Source organism: Channa argus, chromosome 24, assembly GCF_033026475.1.
Source record: "Channa argus isolate prfri chromosome 24, Channa argus male v1.0, whole genome shotgun sequence".
Lineage (NCBI taxonomy): Eukaryota > Metazoa > Chordata > Actinopteri > Anabantiformes > Channidae > Channa > Channa argus.
In genome coordinates, this window is record NC_090220.1 from 6,170,416 (window position 1) to 6,195,011 (window position 24,596).

The 24,596-nt window shown below is 37.8% G+C and overlaps 1 protein-coding gene across 16 annotated transcripts in view; it reads left to right on the forward strand.

Moving 5' to 3' along the window:
• Window positions 1-1,116: 1,116 nt before the first annotated feature.
• auts2a (activator of transcription and developmental regulator AUTS2 a) overlaps window positions 1,117-24,596 on the forward strand; it is a 284,876-nt gene continuing 261,396 nt past the window's right edge. For 4 of the 16 annotated variants that reach the window (XM_067494290.1, XM_067494285.1, XM_067494284.1 and 1 more), the window contains exons 1-2: window positions 1,120-1,326; window positions 3,123-3,861. In XM_067494290.1, the coding sequence (XP_067350391.1) occupies window positions 3,574-3,861 (288 nt within the window). In that variant the 5' untranslated portion in view covers window positions 1,120-1,326; window positions 3,123-3,573. Of the gene's footprint in view, window positions 2,426-3,122; window positions 3,862-24,596 lie in introns of all 16 variants that reach the window. The other 12 variants (XM_067494279.1, XM_067494289.1, XM_067494295.1 and 9 more) reach the window with 7 other exon arrangements.

Sequence of the window (24,596 nt, forward strand, 5' to 3'; positions counted from 1 at the left end):
AATGTCCTTAATGTCACAGCAAGGTGTGAGTTTATTCCTGGTGCATTGTATGGATTTTTGAACAACTTGCACTCTTACATAATCCTGTTTTCCTCTGGTGGTACTGCACTTTCAGTACAAGAAATGGTGTATCGGTAGTGAATTAGCAGATCCCTTACTGTATAGTTACTATGATGGCTCAGATGTGAAGCATCTGCGTCCTGCAAGAACAGCAGGTTTATTTACCTGCTACTTGATATAGTCTATTTCCTGCACTGCTGCAAAGAGGGTGACCTCATGACCCACAGGTGCCAGTAACCGTCTGATTGCCAGAGAAGCAGCTTTCCAAGGTAGAGTTGAAACGTTTCGAAGAATTATGTTGCTGAAGAGTTTTGTAGTTTTCATTGCAATATTCTAAGGTCAGACGTCTCATTTATTGTTTGTTGACTCTGGGTGTCCCTGGAGAAAAACGGGGAAAGTCGTTTTAATGAGCTAAATGATGACGTTTACACCTCTGCTAGCATACAAGCAAATTAGGTGTTTTTTTTTTCCCAGTCAGTCAAATCTAATGTAACCGGGATAAATCCAGGCTGTCATAATGACTCGAAGCGTCGAGGGAATGCGTTTATCGCTAAATGAATGCTTTTCAATACACCGTCGACTTTTACGTTACCCCCCTAAAATAAATAAATAATATAAATAATTCACCAGTTTAGCGCAGTAACATAGCTTGTCCAGATGTTTTCTTGGGTGTTATTAGCACTCGATTTAGTGTAAAAAGTAAAAACACTAATAAATGTATAGTTTCACGCGTCTCTGAATAGGTTGTCTGGTACGGTAACGTTCATAAACCAGCACAGTGTTAAAATGTTTTATTCGGAATTACCGTCTTCATTAAAGTAAAGCTAATACACAAACTGCCACTTGGTAAATTACTTTTATTCCATTGAACATAGGACACAGATAAAAGGGGGGATTGGATTTGTATCGGAGACCTAAAGTACGCGTGCATTATGCTTGATGTGGCTTCAGGTGCAGACATGCTCCTACTTTCACAGTCTGTTGTTAACTCTCCGCGTGCGAAATGTCAGGAGGCTGCACTACTTGCACCGAGGAGGAAGCGGTGTAGCCTGCAAAGCGGCACTGCGGCATCGCCGTATCACTGCGCCCCGGTCCCCCTTCTCCGGGATCCTGAAGCTCGGATGTGGGGAGAGGAGGAGGAGATACCCTATGGTTTCCCTTTGCGGGATTTATTTTGTCAGCTCCAAACCTTCTTGTGCTTTATCTGTTCTTTTTAGTGATCGAAGGCCTGCAACTTGTCCGGATGGTCCTTCCCCACTCGCAAGGGTTTGCATTTCTTGGTTTTGCATGACGTGTCTTGGACCCAAAAAGAAAAGAAAAGAAAAGAAAAACAGAAAGGCTCGCTTTTGTTGTGTGTCTTATAGTGGAAAATGAAGCTTGGAGAGTCGGAGCAGGAGGCAGTGCCAGTCCGCCGCTGCTGTTGTGGGCTGGACTGGATTACAGAGCCTGAGATCTCTACTGACAGCACAGGCAGACAAAAAGGGACTGTGAGCGAAGACAAGAGAAAGAGTCTTTTACTGAGCTAGAAAAGCCAGGGCGAGTGCTAGAGCACAGTTTTGTTCTAAAAAGCGATGTTCTGGGAGCTATTCGTGCAGTGTCTCTGTGTCATTAGATGAGTGCTGGCACGGGGCATCAGGTTAAAGGCATAGGTGCTGAAAAAACCCGTTTAGGATCGTTGTAGTAGAGGTGGTTTTGCCTTTTGGGTTGTTAGGCAGAGCAGAGCATCTGCAGGGAATGGATATTTGTGAGTGATTGCTGCACATTTAAATGTTGGCAGGCTTGCTTTTTAGATTCCCTTTGTTGTATATCCATTTGATCATAAGCATTTATTTATTTATTTATTTATTTATTTGCAAAGGGTATAACTGTACATGTTTAAAACATGTCACTTTGAACTGTGTAGCAGAGCATTTTGAACATTTCATGTAGGCTTCACAATTCAGATTACAGAGCTAGATTACATGACAATCTGTGTCCAAGGAGACAATGTAAAGTTTAAAATGGTGTTTGTGACATATTGATTTTGGTTTGTATGATTTATTTAAAAAAAGGTGTTTTTCCTCTGTGGTGGAAATGCCCATCACTATTTGTAGGTACGGTTATTAAGAGAAAGCCTGCAGTTTGTTGGCTTAGTTGTCTTCCACACAGAATACCATGTCTGTGATGTAATGGATGTGGATTGATATTCTGGACACATAGCTAAGCCATATGTGTTATACACTACAATGCCAGAGTGGCTTTTAGTGGCTTTAGGCCCAGTCTGTAGCTATGCCCTGAGAAGCAGCCAAAATAAGACAGCAAGCTGTTGAATGTTGCATCGTTGTATCATAAACCAGCCACATGCCTTCAGTGGCAGACTGTAAAGGTATGACCCGCTAAGCTCTATAGTCAAGTGCAGGAGGGTATTGTCACAGGGCACTGATATTTGTCCAAATTTCTTAACCTTAAAACTTCAAGGACATCATCCTGTTCAGTTAAATTATTTTGATTAATTTAATTATGAAAATGGGTATTATCATTGTTTCTAAGGTGTGGATTATGTGAGTTGTTAAGGCAGTGTGATAATTTGAAAGGAATTAATGGTGAATTGAGAAGGGCTTTCATGATTAGTTTATTCATTTTAAATGAAGTGAATGATTATTGATGGGTGTCATCAAGTCAGATTTTATTATTCAGCAAGAGCTTTAAAATCGCCACTCTTACAGTTTACAGAGTTTAGATGTCTTTGAAATTACTGAGCTTACCATTTGATAATGAAGACTTTACACATTCTAATTCTCAATAAACATTGTTGTCTTTTTTTTTTTTGTCATTTTGGAATGAGAAACACAACACACAGCCATCTAATCTCTGGGCTTTATGACCTGGCAGTTCAAGTTAACAGTGCAATTTCTGTGTGCATTACATAGAATGATAAGACCCTTCTGCCTAGTATACAGCACCTTTTTGGAAACGACTCATTGACTAAATGCACAGTTGAAGTTGCTGAGTGAACATGTTGCAAATACATTTTCTCTTTCTCTCTCTTTATGTCTCTCTCTATCTCTCTCTTTATCTTGCAGGGGGGAGAGTTTGCCGACCTTGGGTAAGAGAGCGAGTTCCTAGAGAAGAAAGATGTGGCATCACATGCTCAGCTCACCATGGTGGGACGTGCTTTCTGACCAGACATTTGCTTTGACTTGAAAAGCTCTTTCTTTGGTGGAATTGACGACTTGGTGATAACGTGTTTAATACATCGTTTTACACCTCTGTTGTAGGATTGGTTGGACTGCCTTTGGGGATCTTTGCTTGGAACCTAATTTGCTTCACTGACTTGATGTAGTCTTGTGTTTCCGTTTAATAGGCTTCATCTATTGGATATTACTTGGTTATCCTGGATCTAATACATTTATAAAATTCGCTTGGATATTGTGGAGATTTTCCTTTAGGGTTTTTTTTCACACAAGTGGTGGTTGAGCAGTGCCAGTGTTTGGCTCTTGAAGAGTGGTTCTCTGAAAGTGGAGTGTTTTCTGGATGTTTCCTATGAAGGACATGGATGTCCCTCGATCTAGTGGCCTCCGCAAGAAGAGGAAGTCAAGGTCAGAGAGGGATCGGGGAAGGAGATCAAATGGCATAAGGAACCATCATGTTAAGGGCTCTGTATTTCGCTTCTCCTCTGATTCAGAGCGGGAGGGTGATAGGGACCCCTCCTCATCCCGCCCTCGACCCCCGCGAAGAAAGCGAAAGGAATCTACTTCTGCTGAGGAGGACATCATCGATGGCTTCTCCATCACAGGATTTGTGTCCCTGGAGGCCCTAGAGGTAAGCCGTGAACCAGAGGGAAAACCTCTTGAACACTCTAGTCGTGTTGGTGTGTGTGTGTGTGTGTTTGGGTATTTTGCAGGACACGCCCTTCGTAATGATATGCAAACATTATATTATGTGCAGTTTAGTGCTTCTCTGACTGGGCCCAGCCAGAGTTTTGGCTCCTGTCTGCATGTTTAGCTGTTGTGTAAGCTGAGGTTCACAGATGTAGCCTTAAATGTGGCGCTGCAGCCAGAGATTACCATCTGTGACACTGAGAGGCTCTTGGTGTATGCACTGCTCTGCATTTGTTGTTACTAGAGTTTTCCAGCAAAGCCTTAGACCAAATGAGGGATGTCCGGTTCCAGTTGTACTGACTGTATTGCCTTTGTATGCTTCAGAGTGAAAAAGTAATTTGATCCATGTTACAAGACTTTATTCAGAGTGGGAGTAATTTATTGTGCCCTGGCTATCCATTTTCCTTGGAATGCAAACCTGGCACAGACTGGCCTACAACAATATAGTTGTGAATTATGCCTTACACAAACAAGATTTTTATTTTTGTAATTAAAACTGCTTAATTTCTTTGTAATGATGATCAAATTATTATAGAGGGGTGGGAATGTATCTTGGTAATGTGTTGGGTCTCCCACTCCAAAAACAGCTTCAGTGTCTCTTCTTGTAGATTTTAAAGGTTATTGGAACTTTTCTTTCCATCTTCAGTTTTTTTGGGTGATGCTGATGATAATGCTGTGCAAAACATATAATAGGTGTTCATTTTGTTACTACATACCAAAAGCCACACCATTTTAATACATTTATAGTGGGGCCTGTATATTAGCAGTATGTTTTTCTTTGCTTAGGTCTTTTTATAATACAAGGTGTCTCTGTGTCATTTTAGAGGAAATTGTCCTTATCCACACCTGTTATTTCATCACATAATTCAATCTTTATCTTGATGCAGGAGAATGTGTAAATAGTTCTGCAAGGTCAGCCTGGGGCAGATGGGGGTACTGTTGGAAAAACGTGGTTTGACTTGGCTATTCTAATGTTCATATTCTTGCAATGACTCTCCCCAATGACAAGAGATTGATATAACACAATTGTCACTATAGGCCTTCCTTAGTTACATCACAGCTCAAAAAACGTTTGTGTGTGTGTGTTTTATTCAGACCTCATCATAGTATCTTTATCAATCTGCTGGTTAATTTAAGAGTCTAGTTAAATGGCAACTCAGAAATCAGCTTGAGAAACATTTTCAAAGGCGTAGCTCCTTATTTTGACAGGTCAAGGAATGTACAGTAAATATATTAAGAAATATCTAGGGCGTGAAAGTTTTTTTTCACTGTTTAAACACCACTCTTAATTGTTAGAACAATAATGTTTGATTAGGTCTGAGTTATAAAACAATGCCAATAATAGTCACGAACAAACTTAACAATGATACTTGGATGAGTAACTTAGGATAATTGTTTCTCTTGTGCATTTAGGTCAGCTGGGCACAACTAACTGCACAATTCCCCCATTGTGTTTCAGCAGTAGGGTTACCTAACTGAAGGAAAAAACAAAACACTGTTAGAAAAAGTGAAAATGAGCAAGGAGCATCACACGTCCACGAGACGAGTGAAACTGTGCTAACAGGAGGACATATAACCGGTTTTGAAACTGCTGTGATTTCTCAAGCTGGATATATAGCACGACAATATCTGTTGGTAAAATGTGGAGCCAAGCTATGCCTGATAAAAGCTAATGAAAGTGGTTGACTCTGGGTATAATGTCCCAGGATGGAACCATTTTTCAGAAACAGCGCTGCCTCAGCTTTATGCAAAATACATAGGAAAACGGAAAAGCTGCTTTACACCTTGCCACCACTTGACATGTAGTCTAGCGGCAAGGCACAGTGTAGCATGAGCCTATTATGTAGAAATATCAAACTACGTTGTTTGCAGAGAGTTTCATATCATTATTTAAGTTAAATTGTTTAGAAAGAGCAGCTAATGTCATGATTTATGTAGGATTCAAATTTTAAAGTGAGTATACCTTATCCTGTATGAGTAAATCTTTACATTCAATGCTATTCACCAAGTCCCTTTTTATATATCCTTTAGGTATAACAAACAATTGGGATACCTTTCCTTTCTGATTAATAGTGTTAATTGTGTAAATACATTTATAATATGCAAGGATATTGGTCAACTTACTGTCCAAATATTGACTGAATTGAACAATATATTAGACAATTGTGACTATACTGCATAGTTTTATGCAATTTATATAAAGTCCAAATTGATTTGACTTTTTATTACCCTACACACTTTTACTGCAGTCAGCTGAAAGGAAAACGGCATGCAAATTTTTCAAAAACAATGTTGTGACAATGTGGTTTACTGAGTAATAAAAATGCACAGTTAAAGTAAAGCAAGAGAAAAACTAATTGTGTGTGTAATTGTAAATACAAACACACTGATGTTTTGTTAGAAGGTGGCAGAGCTTATTCATGCAGTATCATCTCACAGGGAAGTGAAAAGAGATGACAATATTGAATTGCAATACTACTTACTGTTATTGCAAAGCTTTAATGTAGCAGCATGTTGCACTGTGTCCCTGATATAATGGTAAATGATAAATCGTCTGCTTATATAGCACTTTTATCCAAAGTGTACACATGATGGTGGCTGACATGCAAGGGGCTCATCTGACCTTAGGAGTCGAACCACTGATCCTGTGGTCCGTGAATGACTGAATTTCCAACTGAGCTACCGCCACTTACTCTATAAAGCCAGAGATAAAGGGCAAAATCCCCAATTTTTAACTTGCTCCACATGGCTTCAGTTTAGGGTGTGAATATACATTAATGCTTTTAAACTCTTACTCATCTAGAGGCATTTTTCAGGCAGAAGAAGAGAGCTATTATAATATAGGTAAGTAAGAGAGAAGTTTAAAAGCATTAATGTATATTTACACCCTGAACTAAAGGCATTGGGAACAAGTAAAAAATTGGTGAAGCTGCCTTTTAAGTTCATGCAGCTCAAGAGCTTTGTAATGGTTCCCATTTCTGTACTTAATTCTCTGAAAGTGAGATTTGGCCTGTGGTGAACTCTTGAAGGAACCACAGTGACATGCTTCCACCATGTTGCTGATGGGATTAAAATTCGACCCTGAAATGTCTCAGAATTACACCCATGCACTCATATTTGTGATGAATTGTGGAGTTATTATTTTTTAGTTATTTTATGTTCATGACCATAATACTTCCGTTTTCTCATTCTAACTGTATTTTGTTTAAAAGTTTTCTTGATCCTCTTATTTAAATCTGGTCTCAGTTTTGTAAAACTTAGCAATTGTGAGCTGTCTAATTCTTTTGTTTCCCACACAAATTGTTAATGGAGATAAGGAACTGTGCTGAAACATATCACAGCACAAGTGGCTCTTTTTTCTGTCTGGGTAAAGTTAAATTCTGATGAGGTCAGACCCCTGGAGGTATATGCTAGTGCTCTCCATCTGTCACCACAGCACTGCTCCCATGCCTGCTTTTCATTTGCATGCTGATATGATAGCATTGCATTTCTCTTTTAGACTGTTTTACGTAAGGCTGAAATGTCCATGATGAGCCTTTTGAGATATTCAGGTGGCTTTTGGGAGGAGGAAGTGATGTGGTGTGTGTGTCTTGGGTGGGGGGCCTGCAATGGTGAAAAGTAGCTACATGCATGTTTGAAAGCATCAACAGACATGTTCCTCTGGTTCACTGTTACCTATATTTTCCTATGTCACAGTTTTGTGGTATTTATTGCGTTCTTTATAAGCAGACATAATTCCTGTCATACATACTGCATTCTAGTACCCAGTGTATATAGTTAGTTGTAAAGCACTTCATTGGTTTTCTATTGAGCACAGAAAGACATTGTAGTTTGAAACCTTTGTGTTTCTTCTGTATGCAGGGATAGAAAATGTATGGTTATAGAGCTGGTGATTAGTTATTATGAAATTATTGAATATTAATGTAATTTAGTGTCAAAGACCACTGACCATTTTTACTGGGCTTTCACTTTGAATTTGAGCTCATTGTGCTCATTTCTCAAAGCCTAAACTTTTTCTAGTTAAATTGGGCAAGAAATGACAAATGTGTTGAGGAGTGTCCAGTCATAGCACTGAGATCAAAGTAAACAGCAGCTACTATCTTTCTGAAGAAATGAGTTGGGACACAAATTTTTATTGAGAGACAGCTGAGAAACAACCAATTACACTTGTAGGATTTATTAAATTGAGTGGCTTCTCCTAAACCTTTTGTGTTGTACCCATTTCACTTGAAAAGGGTCTCTAACCTCAGCATGCCCCCACTAACCAGAATTGATTTAAATGAAAATGTTACTTAGTTAACTGACTGCCCAATTCTTTCTCCATAATTACTAGTCTCTAATGTTTATATTCCTGTAGCAAGCATCAACAGATATACATAGATTACACCAACTTGCGATTAGTCTCCTGTCCAATGAAACCTGTTGCTTTTACAACCTTCTTATCAGTGCAGTTCACCAATATGCCTAAAGGTTAGATTGACTGATTTTAACTTGAGTAACAGCTCATATTTTTGCTCAGCATATTAACATTAGTCTATTACACGATTGACTGCCCATGCAAATACATTAAACTACACAAAAGCAATGCTGTGTAAATTAATACATAGGCAGTGTCTGGTATACACATATTTTAGATTCAGAGGTCTGGAAGGACTCATTTTTGCTACCACACATAGCTTACTGCATTGTCAGTTGTTCCTCAAAATTATTTTACTTAACTAAATTTGTTACACACCATTAAAACAGAAAACAGCCGAGTCCCCTAATGCATAAACACTGCACTGGGAACAGTAACTGCAAAGCACCACATATGGGTGAGACAGGGAAGAGCAGCCTAGTATTAGAAAAGAGGTCAGACAAAGAAATGGTAAGGATTCATCTTTTGATTTCTGAGGTTTTTAATTTCTGCTAAAACTCAGTGTAAAGTGTAAAAATGTACATTTCAGGTTTAATTTTTCTTACTGACAACATATTTAGAATATGCATTATTTATGTATAAACGGGAGTCAGGTAAGGTTGGGCGTCGTCTTGGTCTTATGATCTCAAAATGTGAACAGCATGATTAAGATAACCGTTTAAATACAAATTATCATTGAACCAGAACATTTAGTAGTCGATTCATGGATCTCGTCTGATCCCTGAATCACGTTGTGATTTTTGCAGTTAATCACCTTGTTGGAGAACAGCAGGTTATGCAATAATCACTGAAACACTGAACAGTTGGACATGTGCATTCAAACGTTTAGAAAAGGTCAAATTAAGTTCACATGTAAAGGTTATAGTGCATTTTAGGTGCATTCTGAAATTTCACCCAAAAGTCAAATATTTCTAATTTTTGTGTGTGTGTGTGTGTGTGCGGGCACAGGTGGTCTTTATTTTTACAATGAAAACATTTCTAGTTAATATTTCTATTAATCTTCATTGAGTCATTTAACAAAACAAATCTGAAGAATCTGAACCAAACTTGTTTGCTACGGTACCTTTGTTAAAAAGGTAATGTGACTTTTTTTAAAGACCCAAATATCTTTAAAAATCCATCATTGTTTGGGCTATATATCGTAAGCTGCATTTTCTAGTGGACTAATTGTGTTCAAAGGAATAGTTTTTTTATTTTTTGAGCTTGTTTTAATAGAACCTTAATAATTTTTTTTACATCGGACTAAAGGTCTTAGTCGCTAAAGCTTTCCTGCTTTCCACAGTTCCTAAATGTTTTCTATGAGAATGTAACTACACTGAAGTGTAGTTACTACTACTAGAATCATATATTACCAACCAAAATATGTGCTAAAGCAGTTGTTTTCTTTTTGGCTGTTCTACATATCAGGTTGTGTACAATAGCACTGAATGTGTCATGCCATGCCTATAAACTCAGGGCAGATGACTAGCTGCTAACCAGTGTGTGAAGATGTTCAATGGATGACCAACGGCATTAAAACCTCCCACTTAAGTCTTTACATCACACTGACACAAAGTTCAAACTATATGATTACAAGAGGAATTTTCATCAGAGCTGTAGAAATACTTTGTTACTCTTCCTGCCATTTAGATGTATATATACTGTACATGAATACTTACATAAATACATACATACATACTGTACATGCATACAAACATTTTGGTACCTATGATGCAGTACTTGTTGGTTTAAATTAAGTGCCATTTTTGCTGCATCCTTCAGTTACTTAAGTTTAAACACCATCCTCACTCCCATCTGTCACACCCACACTGGCCGTGGAGATGTGGCACATTCAAACTGGGGCATGAGGGAGCATTGTAGCTCATGGCGTTGAGTCATGAGTGCATGTGGGTGTAGGGTGGAGGTGGAAGAGAGTGAAGAGTTGAACAAAATGCTAATAGTTTTATTGATGAGTTGTCAGACCTTTGAATAACAAATAATGGATAGCCAATTAAGCAGTATTGGCAGCTGAAGTTAAAGGACAGCTCTCCAGCCTCACCTAACACGATCAGCTTTGGCAATGAACAAAGGGGGCTTCCACATAAGGCCAAAAGAAAATGATGAATTAAAATTCAACAATCTGGCATTATTCTTTTTGTTTGCCATTGATGGGATGATGCTGTCGGCTTTCCAATGTTTCAAAAACAATTGATTTTCTTTGGCACAGCCCTCAGAAGTCTGCTTGGAGAAGGGCTTGTAAGTGCAAGCAGAGAAGAACACATTGATTTAAACTTCATTGTAAGAAAGAGGCTAATGTAAAATCAAATTTATTGACAGCTTCTTTCCAAAAGAACGTGTAAAAGAATTTTCAAACAATTAACACCCATAAGTATCAAGCCAACCTTTCCCACTGCTTTGTTCCTGAGCGAACACAGGTTGACAAACACTTTTTTGTTTTTATCACAGGTCTGTTTGTGTCAAGCTGACTTGACAGATATTTCTGTCTAGTGAATAATAACACTTTTTCAGCCTTTTTTTTATTTCCCCCCTCTTTCTACACATGTATTTATTCCAGTGTGTTGGTAATGACAAATTCATTGAGCTGCATTTTGGAAATGTCAGAAAGTTACATAAGATATGTATTGTGCTGCATTCCAAAGGAGTTGTGATAGGCTGATGATTGACACATAAATAAAATAAACTGTGATGTCTGGGTGTTAACAAAATGTAAAGTGTTAGATAATCCGTTATTTGTAGATTTCTGGCTAGATTCTTCCAGCTCTCGCAAACGCACGCACACACATTTAGATATGCATTACATCCTTTTATGCCTCCTCTTCGGGTGTGCAGTTGTTTTAGGATTGAGGTCTTTTATTGTGGCATGAACTGAGCTAGGGCCCTGTTTAAAGCCTCATTGATCTCCAATTACAGTACATTCAGGATTTTGGCTGTGTAATTGACCACTCAAGCATCTGATAATCTGTGTTGGTCTATGGCCTGTGCTTTAAAATGGGGGACAGAGATGCAGATTAATTTGATAAACTTATTCTGTATTGCAGGGCTGCATTACATGGTTTACAAGTCAGCTGTTATCTCTTCCTGCAGATTTGTCAATTTCCGAGCCCATGTAGTAATTGACAGCATTTTTTATCTGCCACTAATATGACCTTGGTGATTGGACAGTAACTGTAGTGCAGTCTTTAAAACCAAGGTATATATTCACGGAAGACACCTTCTAGATCTTTCAGTTACTTTACACACATACAGCACCAGGGAAAGAAAATCATCAAATCAATTTGCAGTTATATAGTCCAGTATCAAGAAAGAAAAAAAAATTCCTCGTCATTGCAATCTCTAAATTATATCATTCTTATATCTATTAATACTTTCTTTTCTTGATGAGGAAAAATTCCCCACAGAAACTAACAATATTTAGTCATAATCCGAATCACAAAATTAGTGCTTGTAAATATAATGTATAATGCAAGTATACAGGTTGTTATAAAACTTCCAGCACCATGAACTCCCCTTCACAGCAGCAAATTTGTGTTCCTGTACATAATTTTTAGCTAAGAAATATTTTATAAACTACTTACATCGTATCTATATGAAAGTAACATATAAACATCAAAATGCAAGAATTTTGAGTCACATGCTGACTCCACCAAAACAAACAGCTTAGAAGTTGGGGAAATGTGCAACAAGCAGCTTCAGTGTATTGAGTTGACATACAGGCAGAAAGAATGTCACTGTGTGGTGATGAAGCAAAATGGATGAATAAGAAGAGTGGAGTCATACTGAAGTGCATTATAAGAAGAGGTGGTTCTAAAGTACTTTGAGCTCAATAATAAACATAGTAGAATTATCACCTTTCAACTTAAAAACTGAGAAATTATAACATTGTAAAAGTAGAATTCATGGTGTACATATTAAAGTGGCCAGTGAGTGAATGTTTTCCAGTCCATCTTAAATGTATCACTTCAGTCTTTGTTATACAATGTGAAATTTAGTATATTACATATAAGATATTACATATCATATAGAAAAACTGTAATGCTTTATTGCGTTATAGTCAGTAAAACATTCAGAGAGCACAGCAATTTGAGGATTGTTCTTGCCTAAGGTGGGTTATGTCGGCCAACAATCGTTTTTTTTTTCTACATACAACTCTATTTTAAAATGAAAAGAAAATGAATATGCATTGTGTCATACAGTAAAAAGTTTCTGTAAAGATAGAAAGGAGGGATTTATAGTGTTTGTGTTTATACGCAGCATTGGCAAAGACAGTGCCGCTGTTACAGAGATTTATACTAATTTACATTCAACTCTTCCATCAGTTTCGCAAGGCTAATCCTTGAGTAATGGCTCACCAGACGTAGCTAAAGAACACTGGATTAATGGCTCCACCTCTTCAAGACCTGAATCTTTTTGACACTTGTTAATGTAGATCAGAAACGACAATGCTATGTATATTTATCTTAGTATTAGTGCAGAGGCAAGTCACATCCTCATCCTGAAATAATTGACTTGACTCTGTTAAAATGAACCTTTATATCCTTGGACTGAGTCACCAGCTTGCTGAGCTAGGACATTTTCTTTTCGGTTTTGTCCTGGTCTTTATTCCAGCAGGTTCCGGTGACATGTGAGAGAAAAAAAGATAAATGTTTGTGGAGGCTTATTGTAAAATGCCATCTCTGGAATAGAGTCATGGCCATGTGCATTTGGACATGTATGTATGTATGTATGTATGTATGTATGTATTTATTTATTTATTTTCTACAGGGCCCATGGTTTTATGGACAGGGTTCTGTTGAGATCTATATCTGCAGTTTTAACTCTTTAATCCTTCTTTCAAAGCGAGCCAACCTACCACTGTTTTCACTTCCATCTGCTTTCATTCCTGTGCTCTCATTGCTCAATAACTGCACTGCTTCTCTTTTTATAAATGGTTTACAATAGCTAGAATGTCAGAATATAATCCATAACCACATGCTTTTTTGGAATATTTAGAAAGCTGGCATATATCATAGCAGCTTATAACAAACAATTTGCTTTGCTTAAAGCATGTGGGTTTATCCTCAGGCCTGGCTATGTAGCACAGGATGCAGTTACAACTTTTCCAGGTCAAATGACATTGAAATACCAATTAAAGACTCCATGGCTGTATCTCAGTATGACGTTATCCCCCCTGCCTTTGCCTGTGGAGCTAACTGCTCTAGATGCTCAGTAGGAGGGTTTATGTGGACTGAAACTGCGTTAGATGAGTCACTCAGGAGGTCCATTAGATAGAGATTTTCAGTTAGCCATATTATGTACTCGTTCAGCATCCACTGTGGAAATAGTTTTGGGCTATCCACTTTATGTCTGATCATGTTTAAAGCAGATAGAAACATTTGGCTTTTGGATGTGGCAAGTCTAACTAGAACCTGTTTAATCAAACAGTGTTTTTTTTCCTCCCCCTAAACAAGACTTATCCTGTTTTACCCTCTCAAGTACCCTATGGTGTACAGCTAATACTTCAGGGCATAGTGTGATTGCCTAAATTATACATAGAAGACATGTATAGCATGTTCTTTGTTGAATTTGGCTTTTGTGGAAATGGAAAGATACAATTTAGAAATCCATACATTCTGTATGCATGGTGCCAAGGTAAATAACAAGTTAATTTGTTTGTTTATTTGCGTTCTTTATTTCTTTAATTCATTGTTGTGTGTAGTTAAAAAAAATGTCAGCTTTGAGCAGTATTAAAGCATATTTTTTTTTATTGCCAAATCTATGCAAGTTATGCAAGTATGATCTTTTTAGTGTTTCACACACAGGTCTTATTACTATGTACACTGATCAGGCATAGCGTTATCAGCACTTGTGCAATTTATAGTAATCTAATACAGCAGCTGTGGTTCTAATTTCTCAGTTTTTATGTTGAAACTATCAGAAAAGTGATAATTCTACTATATGCTTATTATTCAGGTCAACGGGGGTAGTGCAGTCATACTTGGGTGCATATAAGAGGCAGTTCTAATGTTTTGGCCACCGTATGAATGAGTTTGGGTTAATATAACAAGGGTATATGTTAGAAACTTGAAAAAATATACAAGACATTGTATGAGAGGAAGAAAAACATTACAATGGTGTGTATGCTTGTGTGTAACTGTGCAGTGGGGACAGCTACACTCCAGATGGATCTGGAGCTCTGTAGTCCAAATGAAAACACTGCTTGTATTGTTTTCAGTAAGTGCTGTTTGGCTCATGTGCCTTCTGCTGTAGGGAACAAAGAAAAGAAGATCCCGAAACATCACATCTACAAACAGAGCATCTTAAAAAAAAAAAGCCCCTGTAGATAAGTATTTTCCTAAGGAGGACTTTGCTTAGGATTCAGCACAACAATATATGAGTGGCATAATCTCACAAAAGACACCATCAGATGTTTTCCACTGTTCCTTTACAAGTCTTTTTCTCACAGTTCTTTTCTTGTTAAAATCTTGGTCAGTGCAATTTTGTGTTTGCCAATTGACCCTGAGTTGGTTCATATTTTCTCACTTGAATCACTGCAGTTTCTTAAGCTGTATAACTGTGCCCAGAGTAGGAGCAACAGTGGCAGGCTGTAAACTTTATAGACGGGGGCTTATCTCAAAATGACATAAGCTCAAAACTAACTGTGGCATGAGGCAGTCAGTACAAATCTGATGCCACCCTGATGTTCTCCGCTCCAGGGATGTCACGAAGTCATGAAGTTGTCATAGTATTTTCTTATTTAACATCTTCCTCTACTTTGGTTTTTATTCCAAGCAAATCAGCATTGCAGTCGATGCATATTTAATATGTCAGCCATACACTTTAAAATGTATTTATTATCATTTTTATGAATCTAATTGTTTTACTAAGATTCCATTTAAATTGATTTTAATGGATTACAAAAACACTTCCAACATCAACTCAAACTTTTTTTCAATGAAATTAGAATGAATACTTTAAACATGAAGAGGATTATAAAAAATCTGTACAGGCTTTTGTTTAAAAGTGTAGCAAAATCATTATTTACAGTTGCTTCAGATTGCACACTTTGTGCTTTACATTTTAATTAGTTTTTTCATTATAATTTGCACTATAGAGTGTAGATTAAACAAAGTTGCATTATTCATGTAAAATTACATCTACAGCATGGTAGTGTGCATAAAGTAAAAGGTCTTCAGTACTTTCTGAAGCCACTGTATGTACCGCTGTGTAAAACATCACATTTTATTTCTTGAGGTTTAAAAAACGTCTATTAAAAATTTGAAAGGGATTTTCTAGCTGGTCTTGTTAGAAAGTGGAGTGATGTTTATGCATCTTACTTAGATTCTTGTTTACTAATTGTTTTCCTGCTTTCCACAGTGTCTATGAATGTTTGAACTTATAAAATGGCTGCACTGTGAGAAATGATGGCCACTATACAGCCCTCTTTATGTGGCGAAAAACTCATAAGAAACTTCATTAGACATACTAGCTAATTTCTTTTTTTTTTATAGAAATTTCACCCCCTCCCCCTTCTCTATGGTCTCTTGACTGCAGTGGAGGTTGAAGTTGTGCTTCGGTTTGTTGTTATTCCAGTGAACAGCTTCCTTCCCAAGTTGTAAACAGAGTTAAGTTGAAAGCGTATTTGTCTTGTGTGTGGCAGAGCTTGTAACCTGTGCGCTCTAACAGCACAACATCTGTACTCATTATACAGTAACCCCAATACAGCAAAGCGGGTAGGCACACCAACACTAACGAAAATTTGACCAGCACTGCTCCACCGTGGCACCTTAAGCAACAGCCTCATCCTATCCCATCATTATATCTCATCATTATATGCCACATTAAGCTTGTGGATACTGCTCTTTCTATAACGCCGCCACAGATAGGCAGTATACATAGGAGAACAATATGCTTTAAAAAGTTTAGTCTTCACAGGTACTGATCACAAATACCAAATTTGCAGATCTGCTTGTTAGCTTGTGCATACCTTACATGAAACTGTCTGTGTATATCCTTTCAATCAGAGAGATTGTCGGTTATATAATTGCCCTAAATATTTATCCTTGTTACATACTTTAAGGACAGAACCCGACAGGACAAGAAAATATTCCGCACAGCGGAATTATTAATAATTAATAATTATTCCACCACCACTAGCCTAAATCATTGCTACAATGCAGAATGATCCATGCGTTCATAGTGCTTGTATCAAATTCTGACTATACCATTCAAATTTTGCAGCAGACATCTTATCAGACCAGGCAATGCTTTTCCAATGTGCGATTGTTTCATTTTTGGGAGCCCTTTTGAATTGTAGCCTCACTTTCCTGTTCTCTGACTGGAGTGTTGCCCGGTGTGCTCTGCTGTAGCCCATCTGTTCAAGGTTCAACATGTTGTATGTCCTGAGATGCTTTTCTGCTTACCTTGGTTGTAAAAAGGCTTTTTTTCTGTTGAAATAAATCAGTAAATCAGTCTGGCCTTTCTCCTCTTATGTCTTGCATCGGATAGGCATTTTCCCCAGAGAAAAGCAGCTCACTTGATAGTTCCTCTTTCTTAGACCATTCTCTGAAAACCCTGGAGATGGTTGTATGTAAAGATTTCAGAAGTACTCCGACTGACACTGGTGTCATGTTCAAAGTCACCACGTCTACTTGTCCATGTCTACATGCATTGAGTTGCTGTCATGTATATGACTGATTGGATATTTGCAATAAAAGGCAGTTTAAGAGGTGTACGTAATAAATTGGCTGGTTAGCTAACATAGCTTCCCGATGTGTGTTTTCATAAACATACTAGGATTGTCTAAAGTGAAGCAAAAGGGCTTTCTTTCGTGAGTGTCAACGTTGGTTATGGTATTTATTTGAACATGATGTAAGTTGTGCCAAAAAGCACACATAGCTACTGACACATACATTCTACCATGACAGGGTTTTTAGGGTGGATTTATTTTTGCCAGCTAATAAGAGTATCAACTGTAGTGTACAAGCAGTGAGACGAAGCAGCCTTTTGGCTACCCACACAGGCCTTATCACTCAGCAAGCAGACCCCATCATAAGGTATTATGTTTTTGACAATAGTCTGCTGTGTTTTTTGCTGTTGGCGTAGTGACCCCATAGTGCATACTATAATAACCCAAGGCATTTACTTCTGCTTAAGCCTCTGTCTACTTAACCATCAGCTTTGAAATAGTAGTTGGGGATTCAGCATTTTGAGTTATAGCAAGTGACTACTGAAAGCCTGGCTGTGCTATTTCACTTAAAACAGTTTCACTCTCTGAATTTAGGCACGTAGTTGGTTTATTTATCTACTCTGCAGCATCATTACGGGTTGTGCTCTCTGATCCTCTCCATCTCACAGTGCAGTGTCTTTTCTCCATCAGGCTGATTTCTTTAGGTCAGGGGTGTGAGGAGGATGAACGACTTGAGAGAAATTTGATGATGGAAAAAAAATACTGTATATAGCTAATTCCATTCCCCTACAGTGTGGACATGTATAGGGTACAGGTCGCTATATAGGGTACATTTCTAAATGTTTTTATACTGTATTATAAGATATGAAGATTCAGGCCAGTCGGATAGTTACTAAGTGACTAAAAGTGATTAACTGCTACAATTTTTCACAAACTGCAAGAGGTTTAGAGTTTTTCTTTTCTTTTTTTTTTCATTTTGTTGGTCTTTTGTTTTTCCTCTGCTTCATTTTGAAGATGCATATTGTTTTCCTGCCTAAATTCCATTTCAGTTTTGAGATAAAACAATTAGCTTTGTGTATGGCAGGCTGCACCCAGAAGATCTGCTCTCAGAAGTGTGTTGGTTCTGCTGCCTCACAACAACAACATCTGGGTGGAGAGATTGTCAAAGATTAACCATCCATTGGTTTACATACTGCAACTTGAGTAAAGATGAGATATTAAGATAACTTTATGCAGGATAAAATATACATTAAACTATTTTCAAGTAGACATGGATTATTCTCAAAATAAATGTCAAACATTAATAATTATAGTTTATTTATACTGGAGAGAAAGATCTTTATTTTAAGAGAACTGATAAATTCATATGTGAAGAATAAACCGCTTCTGTTTAGACATGTATTGTCAATATTGCTTTGATATTACTACTTTTTTTTGTCCTTTCGGCTTATCCCGTGAGTTCAGGGTCGCCACAGCGGATAATTGTCCGCATGTTGATTTGGCACAGTTTTTTTTACGCCGGGTGCCCTTCCTGATGCAACCCTCCCCAATTTCTACCGGGCTTGGACCGGCACTGCACAGCTGGGGAGGGGAATGGGCTGTTAGTGGTTCAGTGTCTTGCCCAGGGACACTTCGACATATAGCAAGGGCCGGGGATCAAACCACTCACCCTGTGGTCCGTGGATGACTGCCTTTTACCAACTGAGCTACAGCCGCCCCTATATTGCTTTGATATTACTATTATTATTATTACTATTAGTAGTTAAAATAATAAGTTGATTTTTGTCTTTGTTTTTCCCAAGACATATTTGGTGTTCTTTCACCACTGATCAACACAGACACCTGTAATATTTTGTCTCTCCCGCATTTATGCTTCAGCCTAATTAGGTTTTCCAGAAAAACCTGCCTGCATCCTATGTACAGCATTATTTGTGTTGTTGAGCTTCTACCATCACAATCTCTTGCCAAGTTTCTCATCTTTCTAGTGTAGCTCTTGTAAAAGTGTGTTATGTTAGATATTTGACTTACCGAAAAAAGCTTAATCTGTCAATAGTATCCTACCAAGTAAAAAGTGTTGGGTCCTATGCCCTAGAGGAGCTTGACATTAGATAGGGCTGCTGGCACAACTCCATGTGCTGTAAAAGTGATTTACTGCTGGCTCTGGAATCGTGTTTAAACAAAAATACTCACAGTTGAGCTTACATAGTGTTGTACCGTGTTGGCATACTGTAAATGCACCATTGCTCATCGGGTGTCCTGTGCTTTGTGCATTAGAATACACATTGACAGTGGACTGCTTCCCTCTATGGTGACCCTTTTCTCAGTGCTACACCAATGTTCTTGTAACTGCAGTACTGGGAACAGTGTTACGGTGGTGCAAGGGCCCTGCTTGGTAACCGTTCCTCAGTGTCTGCAGGGCCGTTGTCATCCTAACTCTCCCACAGGGCTCAGGCTTCAGCTTGAAACGGGAGACTTGTGCTGTCTATCTTTATAGCTGTTGGTCTTGCTCCCTCTCCACCATCTCCCATCCTCCTTCTCTTCCTGAGAAACACTCCTGTGAAATAAAGCACTTACACTGATTTAAGTAACCAGGTTACAGTCAGCCTTCTCAGAAAAATTTATTTTTTTTACTGTCGTGCAAACCGGAAAGGTGGTTAACAAAACTGAGGTAGGGGATTTGAGAAACCTGTTTTCCCCAGGTAGAATTCAGATGTCAGAGAATGCCAGTTTCTTTGCCATGTACAGTATGTGTATCCAGGTTTCTAATCTTTCTCCAAGTGTGTATGTACAAAACAAAGGCTGCCGATGGGAAGAAGCAGCTGAGTGAAAGGTTCAATGAATGGAGAAATCAATAACAGGGTGTGTGTGTCTGCCCTTTTTTTGCCATTCTGTCCCCCTGCGCTGTCACTATGCAGCGACTCGAACACACACACAGCAGCATTCTCACTGTCACTATAAAATTCTGTGCTCCAGGCTTTGAACATAAGTCCAAGGTGTAAGAAAAATCTGATTACTCTCCTGCTCCTTTTATAGGCAGATTTCCAGTAACCATATTTCTTCATGGCATGTAAACACAGTTCCCCGATTACCAGAAAAAGCTGGTTTCTCAGAGTATGCTGGTTACTTAAGTGCATATAAACGCAGTTAGTCTTGTTACTTGTTATTTGAATCATCGGTTAGGGAACTCAAATTTATCTCCAAGGTAGTTTAATTTCTCACCTGACCTAATCAGGCTTGTTAGGTAGACAATGAAAAGGGGGTCAGTAGAGGAGAGCTACTGGAATATAACAAACCCTTAATGGGCATGTTAAGTGGTCTTTAATCTTCCAGGGGATGGGCACAATGGAAAATGGGAGCGAAAACCTTTTCTGCTTCAAAATGTATACAGTAGCTGTGCAGTGTTTCCCCCAAAAGTAAAGTAAATATATAAGTAAATATTAATGATGTATTTATTGCACGCAGATATTTTTGTCTGTATGTCTCACTGTGGGCCTCAATTAAAGCCCCCTGGGATGTTCCTCTTCTCACAGGCTGTTTATGCATATACAACAGAACACAACAAGTCTGCCAATCCTACTAGTTTTGAAAGACCATGTTTAACAGGGCTTTCATAAAGATTGATTAAAAACTGAATTATAATAAAAAACAAGTTTAACATTTTTCTATTTAAAACTTCATTTTAAATTTATGAGGCTAAACTTAATTCAAACTTAAACATGCAATCAATATAATTCATTTTCTTGTATGTGTGGACTTGGTTTAACAGCACAAAATCAAATACTGTCAGGCCTGTCACTGTTCTGTATTGTAAACATTACATAAATCCAGTTTCAGGTCAGGTCCTGTAGAGCAAAGAGGCCACGGAGGAGCAGAGAAGAGAAATGTGCACTTCGGTTGTGTTCATATGGAGTCCTTCCTGCAGGCATATGGGGGGTTTGTTTGTGGTTTAGAATGTAATGAGAATGTAATGAAAAGACAGTTTGATTTCTCTGATTTACCTATTTGTTCTTGCTAACGCCACTCTCTCTCTTCATTCAGTCACTATGCAACTCTACCGCTGCTCTCGCTTTCACCAAGGAAAGGAGGGCACAATTAAATGGTGCGTTTAGTGACAGTAACGGACAAATCATACTGTCTTTATTCAGTTGGAAACGTCGGACCTTGTTAATGACTGGTTCTCTTCAATTAAAAAAGGGAGTGGATGTAGGACAGGACCACGAGACATTAAAAAGAAGAACATATGAACATAGATGAACATAACATTACTAGATAAAAAATTGCTTGTCGTGTAGGCATGGCGGGGGTCTCACTGGGATGGCGGGTCACCATGCTTGTACTAATGTAGGCAAAAACACTGGCTATGTGCACATTTTTATTACCATTATCAAACAAGTGTTCTCCATACGTAACATGAAGGTACAATGATGATTTGGGTCCTGGGTTGTTGCTTTTTCTGTGCTGGGTCATCCTTTGTTTTCTCCGATGTAGATACTTCTACGCTCTTTACAACATTGCACAACATGCACTGTATTGCACAGCTTTGTGGTCTTTGACAACTTTAATGGTCTTTGTCAGAGAAAGCAGCCATGTTTGTTTCTGTTTGTTTTTTTTTGTATCAGCTCTCCCAATAGTTCTCCTGAATCTTGAAAGTGTCCTGATAAAGCTTTCAGAGTTTGAAAGTTGTCCTCAGATGCTTTGCTTCCTTGTTTCTGGCTTCCGTGGAGGTGGGGATGATTTCTAAGCTGTGATGCACAGTCCTTATGACCTCTACTTTGTGTTTCAGCATAATGTCTTACACAAATGTAGTGAAGCTTCAGTTTAATGTAAGAAGCATAAAAGGAAAGAAAGTAATACAATCTGCTAATTAAAATTATTTTTAAAAACTAATACAAGTACTTATCATTATTAATATTAATTGGGGATTAACATTTATATAAGAATTAGTAATTTTGATGAATCAAAGTAAGATGGGTGAATACTACCCTCCAACAAAATAATCTTAATTATTTTATTTGCATCAAATTGTTATTACAGTTGCATTTGCTTTTCTGCTCATTAGAAGTGATAAACTGTTTACTGTGGTACACTGCTGAATGCCAGCCAACAGCCTGGTTACATAGCTTGCTCTAGAGTGGTCCAGGGAGACACGAAAATAGCTCCCCGGGACATTTCTTGAAATTTGGTAATGATGTGCGTGGCAGAAAGACACAAAAATACTCTACTGGAGTTTATTGCATGCCAAATAAGCTGTTTATATTTAGAAATTTTAACAGTACAAATTGTGATATATACTAAACAAAGCAGAACAAGATTCAGTATTTTAAACCCTTTCGTTTATTTTAATGCCAGAAGTGAGTACAGTCTATTTTCTTATTTATTTTGCAGAAAGGGAGCTTCTTTGTACTTATTAATTGCATTTGCTGTGAGTAACTGCCACATACAGGACACATGCTTTCAATGGTAAAATGATACAAAGTGTCAAAGTGCATACAGTGACTAGGTCCGGGCTGGCACTGTTGATGTTTTGTCTGTGTTTTTATTTTTTTTATTTTAATGTCATTCGTTTTGGGAAGAAAAATATACAGATTTTGTTACACTTTTAATTGTTAAATACAATTTAAGTGACTACATATAATATAGTCATAACATTTTACGTTATGTAGATTTTCTCCTTTCTTAAATCTGACATTTCTTAACCAAGGCAACAGGAGCATCCTTTTAACCCTTTTAACAGATCCCACTTTATAGATGTAATGCATGTGTGTAGCCACACACCTGTATTTCTGCTAATGAAATTAAAATTAAAAACTTTTTGGCCACTACTTGTATTTGTGCCATGAGATTATTTATTTATTTATTTATTTATTTTTGTCCTTTCGGCTTATCCGGTGAGTTCAGGGTCGCCAAAGCGGATCATTGTCCACATGCTGATTATGCACAGTTTTTACACCGCATGCCCTTCCTGACGCAACCCTCCCCAATTTCTGCGGGGCTTGGACTGGCACTGCACAGCTGGGGAATGGGGTTCAGTGTCTTGCCCAGAGACACTTCGACATATAGCCAGGGCCTGGATCGAACCACTGACCCTGTGGTCCGTGGACGACTGCCAGAGTGGGCGACTTTGGTGCAGGATGCTAGTGGGGTTGTTCACCAATCTCACATTGTTGGTTCAATCCCCCCCTCCTCCATTCACATGTCGAAGTGTCCTTGAGCAAGACACTGAACCCCAACTTAGTTTCTCCTGGTGAGTGTTGGCCAGCTGCATAGCAGCTCCCCCATCGGTGTGTGTGTGTGTGTATGTGTGTGATTGTGTGTGTGATTGTGAGCGCTTTGAGTACCAATAGGTAGAAAAGCGCTATATAAGTGCAGAACATTTACCATTTACTTTACCAACTGAGCTCGATAAATAATAATGGAAACAATATACAGAAAAATTCACAAACCTTTTTTACCATAGTCCAAACCTTTCCACCATGATATCTGAGAAAACACTAGCAATGACAAATTTATTATATTATTATATTAGTGTTATGACCTTTTAAGTATTATAATGTGTTTTTTGGGGGGGAAAAACACTAAAATAACACTAAAAGAAAGTATAAAGTATTACAGCAGCAGTACAGCAAATAACTGTAAATGTATTTTCTTGCCTTTTGATAGATTTATTTAAAACCTCTGCCTTGTAAAATATATATGTAATATTTTTCTGAAATGTGACGTCCCTAATACTACATAATTAATCCTGTAACTAATCAGGGAAATTAAATTTTAAGCTGCTTTCATTGCAGTATGTATGTTGCAATTTCAAAAAATCTTCATTTAAAATTGTTTACTATCTGCACATCATCTCCAAAATCTTAACAACATTGACTGTTTAGATACAAATTCTGCGAACTGCCATAACTTATCTAATCTTCTTACCTTTAATTTAGGAATCATGGAGGTATAGCTATTTAAGCAGTGTATACCATTAAGAATGTGCCAGTTAAAAGGTGAATGTAAATGTCCATTGTGGAAAACCACTTAAGTGTGAAATAGTGCAACATATAGAACCATTTACAACAGAAATCATTGTTTTTATTTTATTTATTTCTTTTATATGACAGCTATCGAGGTGGTCTTGAGTTTGGATGTATGCTTGAATTTATGCTAATTGACAAATGTATTTATGTTATGTTTATACCTAAGCACTTGCTTTCTGGTGAGTGACATGAGAAGAGTATTTTATATTTGAGTCATGTTAAGTGAGAACTCTTAGGCTATTATGCTCAGAAGAGCTTTTCAGAAGAGGGTGAGCTGAAATGCAAGCTTAGGCCATCAATTCATTGCGGAGCCATTTTCAAACTATATATTAATTTATCGATACAGTGACATTTTCATTATCTATGCAATTTCTTGCAAATTTGTCTACTGTACAATACTGTATTATGCACACACTTTTTTGTTGACATTGTGTGAATGTCAAATCCAGCAAAGCTGTGTGAGTTGTAGAATCTGCTTCTTGTCATTGCCTGGTCTTTCATCTCTGTGTGTAAAGAAAAAGCTGCTTTGCAAGGGAAATTGGGTTTTGGCAGACAAATCTGTAAAATATAAT